The 8,338-nt window shown below is 34.5% G+C and overlaps 1 protein-coding gene across 1 annotated transcript; it reads right to left on the bottom strand.

Annotated features, from left to right (window-relative positions):
* Positions 1–7,760: 7,760 nt before the first annotated feature.
* Positions 7,761–8,332, bottom strand: LOC120356470 (leucine-rich repeat-containing protein 15-like; the record flags this gene model as incomplete). Its single annotated transcript, XM_039445396.1, is given in 8 exon segments — positions 7,761–7,986; positions 7,988–8,060; positions 8,063–8,110; positions 8,113–8,145; positions 8,148–8,177; positions 8,180–8,241; positions 8,243–8,310; positions 8,312–8,332. Coding segments are annotated over 8 exon segments (561 nt in total), but the record flags the coding sequence as incomplete, so codon positions are not given.
* Positions 8,333–8,338: the final 6 nt, after the last annotated feature.

Below are 8,338 nucleotides of genomic sequence, written 5' to 3'. Positions count from 1 at the left end.
TATTTTCATATAATAATTAATACTAATAGAAATTGGGAATTTGAAGTATGAAGTCCTTTATAATATCTATTTGATTCGAAATTTGCTTATTTTTCTGAGCTTTGAAGAGTGTGAATTGTTTTTTGAAAAGAGGAAATGACATAACCTACATTCTGATTTGGTCAGTATAGTATTGATTAGAAATGGGACAGTTTTGGACATGAGCCTGAAGTGCCTTTCCCCATGTTAAGTATTTGTATACAATGTGATAAATAAATAAATGAATTTACATTTATAAGATGGGGGATTAAGATAAACTAAAAATAAGTTTCGGTGGTCGTTAAAGAGTTTTACTTCAGTTTTAAACGGTTCCGCAATATTTAGATGCAACCCAACAACAATAGCATCACCATCTACAAGTGCTTGCTCAAAATATTGATTGACATCTTCAATAGTTGTTTTCAACGCGATTGAATACCTGTTGAAGTTCCCTCCACCAGTAGATCTCATTAAATCAACTTGGAAATAAAGTTCTTTAACGTATTTCATAAAAATTATTTAAATAACCATTGCCGTTACAAATGGGAAGCTGAGCTATTCAGTACGTCAAGATTCCACGGCATCAAGTTTTCTTTGCAGGCTGATACACAATCATCTACTAACCCCCATTTCATACTAGTAGTTCTGTGAACAGTAGACCTCACGCATTATTCTCATCCACAAGTACCTGATTGAAACTATAGACCTTATGGAAATACAGCAATAGACTGGCTTCTCCACACATCTGTGTAATCACTTGTCAGCTGATTTATGATGAATAATTCTATAGTCTGATTATCACTCTTATATTGGCGTATGAAGGAGGCTCCTTTTACCTTTTATATTATCCTTGAAATGCAAAATTTCCAAAAACCTTCTATATACGTCGACGCGCAATTAAAAAAGGAACATACCCGTCAAATTTCATGAAAATCTATTACTGCGTTTCGCCGTAAATGCGCAACAAGAGAAATGCCAAACCGTCGACTTGAATCTTAGACCTCACTTCGCTCGGTCAACAATGAAATTTGTCGGCCAACATGACACGGAATTATGAGAACTTTCACCTCTATTCAGTTGGACAAGATTATGATCTTAATTTTCCTAAACCACATGGCATCTCTGAAATGCATCTCAGAGAAGCATAATGCATCTCTGTGCATTTATGAAATGCACAAGTACGAGATAAATCACTCAATATGAATTGTGAATTCGGACCTGACAATGAATAATATTAATAAATAATGATGGAACATCCTGATATGCTGATAATAATATGGATGACAGTTTTAATTCTCCACAACTGAGAGTGAGCTTATGAATAATAATGTGCTCAGTTCATCTGTCTACAATAACCCCGACATATTTCATGCATGAATAACATTTAATCCCTTCCAGTATCATGAATTAATATCTGCTGCACTATGTGAAGAACATTGCAAATAATGTGAGTTAACTGATATATCGTGTGAATAATCCACCTTTCCAATTAATCTGGATATGACTTTCTACTCTTCAATTATTCTCAAATCCACATTTCGCATAAATTTATGAATTATCTATTGTCCTCTTAATTATTGCTTGTTATGTCTACCTTCCACTCAAATAACAAAAATACTGCTTTTGAATGGCAATATTCTTATATTACGTATTCGACATACAGATTTCAATGTAGGCCTAATCATCGTATAATAGTTGTTACATTCTATACTTCCAATATCGATCATACCCCGTGACTATAAAATATAATTCTATACATTCTTACATTTTATACTCACTGATCATACCATAGAGTAAATATAATTTATGCCAGTTGCACAAAAGCCGGTTAAATTTCAACCGTAATCAATTTCACGAGAACCAATCAGAGAAACCGTTTTTTCTGAAAGGCCTTCTCTGATTGGTTCTCATGAAATTACTCACGGTTAAAATTTAACAGGCTTTTGTGCAACCAGGACTTAAGATTATTAAATCACTTGTCTCTGATAATACGTACAATAGATACGGTACGGAACTGTCCCCAGATTATTTATATTTAATACCATAACATCCATACTTTCGCGAATAATACTGGGAGGAGCTTGACTATTTCAGTATCTTCTAAATCTATAAGTATAATTCTTACAATTCATTTGTAGGCCTACATTACAACAAAAAGAGGAAAAGTTCATTTTAGTTTGTGACCTAACGTATACAACATTCATTTTAATCAAAGGTTTTGGTTTTCAACTACCACGAAGCTTATCTTTCAAACTTTAATACAAGGAAAATATCATACAATCGAGCTCACACAGTACAATGCTATCAAGCTTTATGTTTTCATTGAAAGATTACTCTTCGTCGAACATAATAGGCCTAATGTAAACAGCAAACCAGGTAAAGCATTTTGATTTTCGATAGTGGAGTAGTAAATATTCTGCCTAATAATAACAATAGCTGTTTAAATGCTGACTACGGCATAACTTCAAAATGTAAAAATAATGGAATAGAATGTGAAGTTTTCAATCATTACCTTGTGAATAACCACAATTCAATCCGCAAGTTATAGATCCAGACAAGCGTATCCACTGTAGGCTATATTATTTTGAAACATCTTCAAGAAACTCACGAACGCGGAAATACACAATCAACTTTCAAAACAGAGATTCAAACACACGACACTCATTTTGGTAGATTCGAGCTCTCACGCGAAATTATTTGAAAGAAGATACCGAAACAACAAAATAATACTACTTGTTTTGACGGGATATCTTGCATGACTTGACATGAATGATGACCGTTGAACATTTTTGAAACAACACAGCCGATTGACAATGCGGCCAATATAACAGATCAAAATTATTGTATGAATGTTTTGCTGTCAACCTGTTCGTTCGCTGGGACAGTATCGTAGCGGTAATTTCAAATCTCTGCTATTGAAGCTGAAGTACGTTGGTTTTTCGAACTATGTATAATATATTTTTCAAATAAGAGAGAATTGTAAATTGAATATCAGAAATCACATTCAAATTCATTCCTTCAGGGGATTCTGAATTAGTTTGTTTATTTATCAGAAAAAAACAGGCTATTGCCCAAAACTTCTTCAATTTCCTAATTTAGTTTCAAATTTTTTAAAGGTGGAAACAAGTAACAATGAATAATAATTTAGAAAATACCACAACAATTGCACACATTTCTGTTGTTTGATAAAGGTCAGTTCATTTGAGAAATCATGAGGCTGTCTAGTTTATCAATTATTCTCACACTCATAATTCAAATATTCTTAAGTCTAATTAAGTAAATCATCGATTTAATTTCCTCTGATATTGTGTTGTTTTTGTAATAATTCATAACTAGTTTTTACCGCATTGATTCATTCAAGAACTGCTAAACCTATAACTATGATATAAAAAGCTATAGATAACTTACAAACTGTAAAAGTAATGAATTTCCTCTGATATTGGGCTCTTTTTGTAATAATTCATGACTAGTTTACCGTGACTATGATATGTAACTAGTAGCTATGATATAAAAAGTTATAGATAACTGTACATGTAGAAGTAATTGAGTTTACAGTGTGAGTAAACTACTGACAGAAATATTATGGACTTATTGTAATTCATTGGCCCGGTTGCACAAACGCTGGTTAAATTTTAATCGTGATTAATTTCACGAGAACCAATCAGAGAAGGCGTTTTTTGAAATGACGATTGTTTCTCGTTGGATTAATCACGGTTAAAATTTAACCGGCTGTTTTGCAACCGGCACATTGTATTTGAATTGTTGTGAGTCAATTGAGAGATTGTACTGTTATAGCCAATCTGCAAGTAGTACTACTGGTAGTTCTGTGAACAGTAGACCTCACGCAGTATTCTCATCCACAAGTACCTGATTGAAACTATAGACCTTATGGAAATACAGCAATAGACTGGCTTCTCCACACATCTGTTCATGATGAATAATAATTCTATAGTCTGATTTTTACTCTAATATTGGCGTATGAAGGAGGCTCCTTTTTCCTTTATATTATCCTTGAAATGCAAAATTCCCAAAAACCTTGTATATACGTCGACGCGCAATTAAAAAAGGAACATACCTGTAAAATTTCATGAAAATCTATTACCGCGTTTCACCGTGAATGCGCAACATATAAACATAATATAAACATTTAAACATTGAGAGAAATGCCAAACCGTCGACTTCAATCTTAGACCTCACTTCGCTCGGTCAATTAATCTTCTCAGGTCTTATGGAACCTTCTCCCAGTTTATAAACCTTCGGTTTCCTATTTTAAACTTCGTCATTAATTTCTTCTATCAATATTCCTCCACAATTTAAGATGAAAATTCCATTGAAAATGAATTTAGATAAATAAAAAGAAAGTGCTCAGAGTCACAACAATAGACTCTGTTCATTTTTCCTCTGAGTGACCTTGCTCGATATTACAAGTCAAGCCATGGACTTTGTGCATTTCTATTCTGTATACTGTAATATGGGGAATATTTAGAGGTTTGAATTGTAGTTTTTTGTGCCTTTCTTTCAGGTTGTTGAACTGATCAAAATTGAACTAAATTTTTTCAATATGAACTCTAGTGAACCTTGTTTTTCACACTTGAAGAATGTATTCATATACCCAGTAAGCACCTAAATTTTGCGTCGCCATAAAAGATTTGCTAACTTGCTTCTTATTCATCCAAATTATTGCAGTCTTCTAGCATTTCAATAGTTCTGGCTTGAATTTCGTAATGAAATTAATGCAAATGTATTTAGAAATGTATTTGAACCGTGCGACCCCACGACGTTTTAACCTAAAATTAGGCCGTATTTAGAGATGTATTTAAACCGTGCGACCCCACGACGTTTTAACCTAAAATTAGGCCGTATTTAGAGATGTATTTAAACCGTGCGACCCCACGACGTTTTAACCTTAAATTAGGCCGGGCGCTCCACGTGTTTTCTTGCAAATTGGAAAATTTGGGTGGAAGAGCGGCAGTTCTAATCGAGTCGTCACCGCGAGAAGATGCGTAGTCGCAGAACAAGTCTCGGTATCTAATTTAGGCTTCGGCCTATGATTAGATGAAAAATCTCCTTATTATTTTGTATAAATAAGAAATATGTAGTCTGGAAAATAGTAGTTAAAATGTAAACGTGAGTGATTGTGAGTGCCGATCTATTTGTTAAACTTTCGATTCCATTGTTAGTGCCAAAATTATTTTATTAAGCTCGAATAAATTGACCAGACAAATTGACCGAGGCTCTAAATTTATTGTAGAGTGAGTTAGCAAACTCTTGTCTAAATACCAATCATGAATAATTGCCATAGAGTCTAAATTTGAGAAATATTGTTTGAAATTGAACTTTTTTTATGGTACAATTCTGAAACAAGAAGTAATTGAATAAATAACCGTATTGATTACAGTGAAGATTGAATGTAGCAGAGTTTCAAAGATGACCGATTATTTTATGTTTGGATCCAATTAATAAATTAATGTCAGTAGCAATTCTACAAAATCTTTTATTTCACGTTCCTGGCTCGTGATAAGTTACTGTGTTGTTAAACAGTAGTGAAGATCTTGGCGTTTGCATGAACGAATCCATCCAAAGCTCCCAACCGTGGATTAAAATCATTTAAACAGTTGAGAGGAGATTTTTAAAGCAGTTATTTTATATTTCCTTGTTAAAAAATGCGGTGCTAACAAAGTCCCCCGTTACCTCCAACTGTTACAATGGTTTCAGGTGTGAGGTAGTGTTAGATATCACCACCAACCCATTACAATACTATTTCTTCTTTTGCTTATATCTAGGATTATGTTCAATATACCTCTGTATGATTTTGCATGATAATAGTACAGCATGATAGCCAACTGATGAAATGAAAATCTAAATTTTGAAAAATTTGGACTATGTGCGTTATTCCTCTGATCCCTTCTAGCTGAATATAGTTCACTTTTACTTGGAAGTAAAGAAATCTTGTTATGTTATGAAATAATACTACACTTCTCTGGAGGTCCGAAGGAAGCCTTACAATAAAATGTTTTGATCAATGTTCATGAAGACTTTATTAACAAGTTGATGAATAAATTATTCTATGAATGAGTTGTCATCTAAAAATCGAGGCCCATTAATTTGTCTCGGTACACACTTTGTCAAGTTATACAGCCATTTAACTTTACCCATGGATATAAAAGACTATTAATGAAGTTGTCGTTCAACAGAGGAAAGAGAGGGCTAAAACCACACGCAATCAGTGTAAGGGAATAATGAATTTCACGATGAATAATTCATCATCACACAGCTACCACACGTTACCTCTATTTTGGTTGATGATTATTCACGTCTGCTTATTGAATATGGAACTCGCTAACAGCGAGAGCGCAATTTATAGAAGCCGTTAGAATAGCAGTCAAAGTACAGAAGCAGCTATAATTTTTTGCTTCTATTAGAGGAAAAATTGTGACTCTATAACCAGCCTGAGCCCACAAATACTGATTCCACTCGAAGAGTTTCAAATTCCTAATTTTGGTGGAGAACTTAAAATTCCGGTAGAAAACTTCAAAACCACCACATAACAATAATTAAGTATTAAGCCAACCTTCAAAATTCAAAATCTTCAAATCATTATTCCTGGACCAAAAATCAAGTGTCGAAGCAGTGTGTGATATCATTACCTCAACCTTTGGACAACATTAACTTTTTATCAATTTTTTTGGAGAGAAATAGTACAGGCTCAGCCTAGTTTTTCCTCCTATGTCATAATAATATTATGATTGTAGTATTCTGTACAATAAATGGATGAATGAATAATAACATTCATATCCTCCAAAACTGAAATCATACAGAGGCTAGTTTTAAAATTTGGGGAACGTAAGATGATGGTTGATTATTTTAAATGAATATTATTTTAGAATGTGAACGATATCATTATAACAATCAACTTTTCAATAATCACAACAAATTTGTTGGATTAGCCACAGTGAGCTTAGTAGTGATCATTTAAAGAATAACACTGGATATCATGCAAATAAATAATTATTGATCCACTTCCTGTGTTGCTGACCCTCTATTGTGAACAGGAAAATCAACAGTTTGAAGATTGTGAGTACCGTAGATGTTCAATTCTTGGTAACTCTTCCAATTACTATTTTTTAATTCATATGACTGATGATGAAAGCCCTAGTTAAAATTCAAATCCATAGTTTTATCGATATTGGAGTATTTTCGACCAAACGAGAAAGTTAGCGTACAGACACCAAGTGCCTTACAACATTATTAATATTCTGTAATAACTTACTGAAGCTTGACAGCTGAAAATGGTATTATATTCTTACTCCTAGTAGTATTCAATTATATTTAGGAAATTCCAGTTCGTTTTCCATTTATAGCTCAGGTTAAGAAACAAACAATCACTCTAGAATGAAATTCTGTCAAATCAGGGAGTTCCATATAGTTTCTCTCAAAAAGTTTGATATCAAGAATTACGAAATAATAAGTTATTCATGATCACTATTACCGGTAATCGTAATCACCCGGTATTATACGACATCCAAATACACTATCAGAAGAGGAACAACTTTCAATTCATTCCCTGTTTATAAGATACATCACAAAACATCAATTTTGAACAACGATACAGGAATCAATGAATATTGAAAAGCAAAGATAGAAATCGATCACCTTCCAGCAAGAGTAGGAAGACATATTCTTCAGTTGCCTCCATGGGGAGCAGCGTCTCTCGAGTTAGCGTCTCTCTAGGGAGTTGTCTCTCAGTCCAGGTAGGTCAGGTTGGGCATCGCTGCAGAATTCCCGGCTGCAAGTTCTGTAGCCGATTTTCCCCCAAAATGAGACGCGAAAGATGCTTCAAAACCGGCGAACGCGCGCTCGTTCAGGTATTGAAGGCGATTACCCTCAAGTATCAGCTCCTCAAGGTGGGGCATCTCGACAAAAGTCCCCTCGCCAATCACTGATAGTCGATTTGGTGAAGGTCTAATCGTTCAACCGTCTCAACCCTGAGAACGTCTGTGGCGTAATGGCTGTCAACTGATTCCCATGCAACTCACTCCTCCAAGGTCCACCAAATGTGCGAACGCCTTCTCGTGAATCGTTGTCAGATTATCCTGTCAATATACAACTTCCTCAAGGTGGGCAAATCACAAACACATCTCTTTTCAACTCCACGATATGTTTTCCCCCAATGTGATCACTTTCAACTCTGGCAGATTGAAAACGCATACGGCTCCAAGTTCACATTTGATTCCTAGTCAGTGCTAGATCTTGTAACTGTGTCAGATTCCCGAAGGCGAACGGGTTGACCTCTGTCAATATTCCCGTAAACAATCTCGAG

This window comes from Nilaparvata lugens, unplaced genomic scaffold (genome assembly GCF_014356525.2).
Source record: "Nilaparvata lugens isolate BPH unplaced genomic scaffold, ASM1435652v1 scaffold6827, whole genome shotgun sequence".
Taxonomy (NCBI): domain Eukaryota; kingdom Metazoa; phylum Arthropoda; class Insecta; order Hemiptera; family Delphacidae; genus Nilaparvata; species Nilaparvata lugens.
Note: the sequence above shows the minus strand (reverse complement) of the source record. Positions and strands in the feature narration are given on the sequence as shown.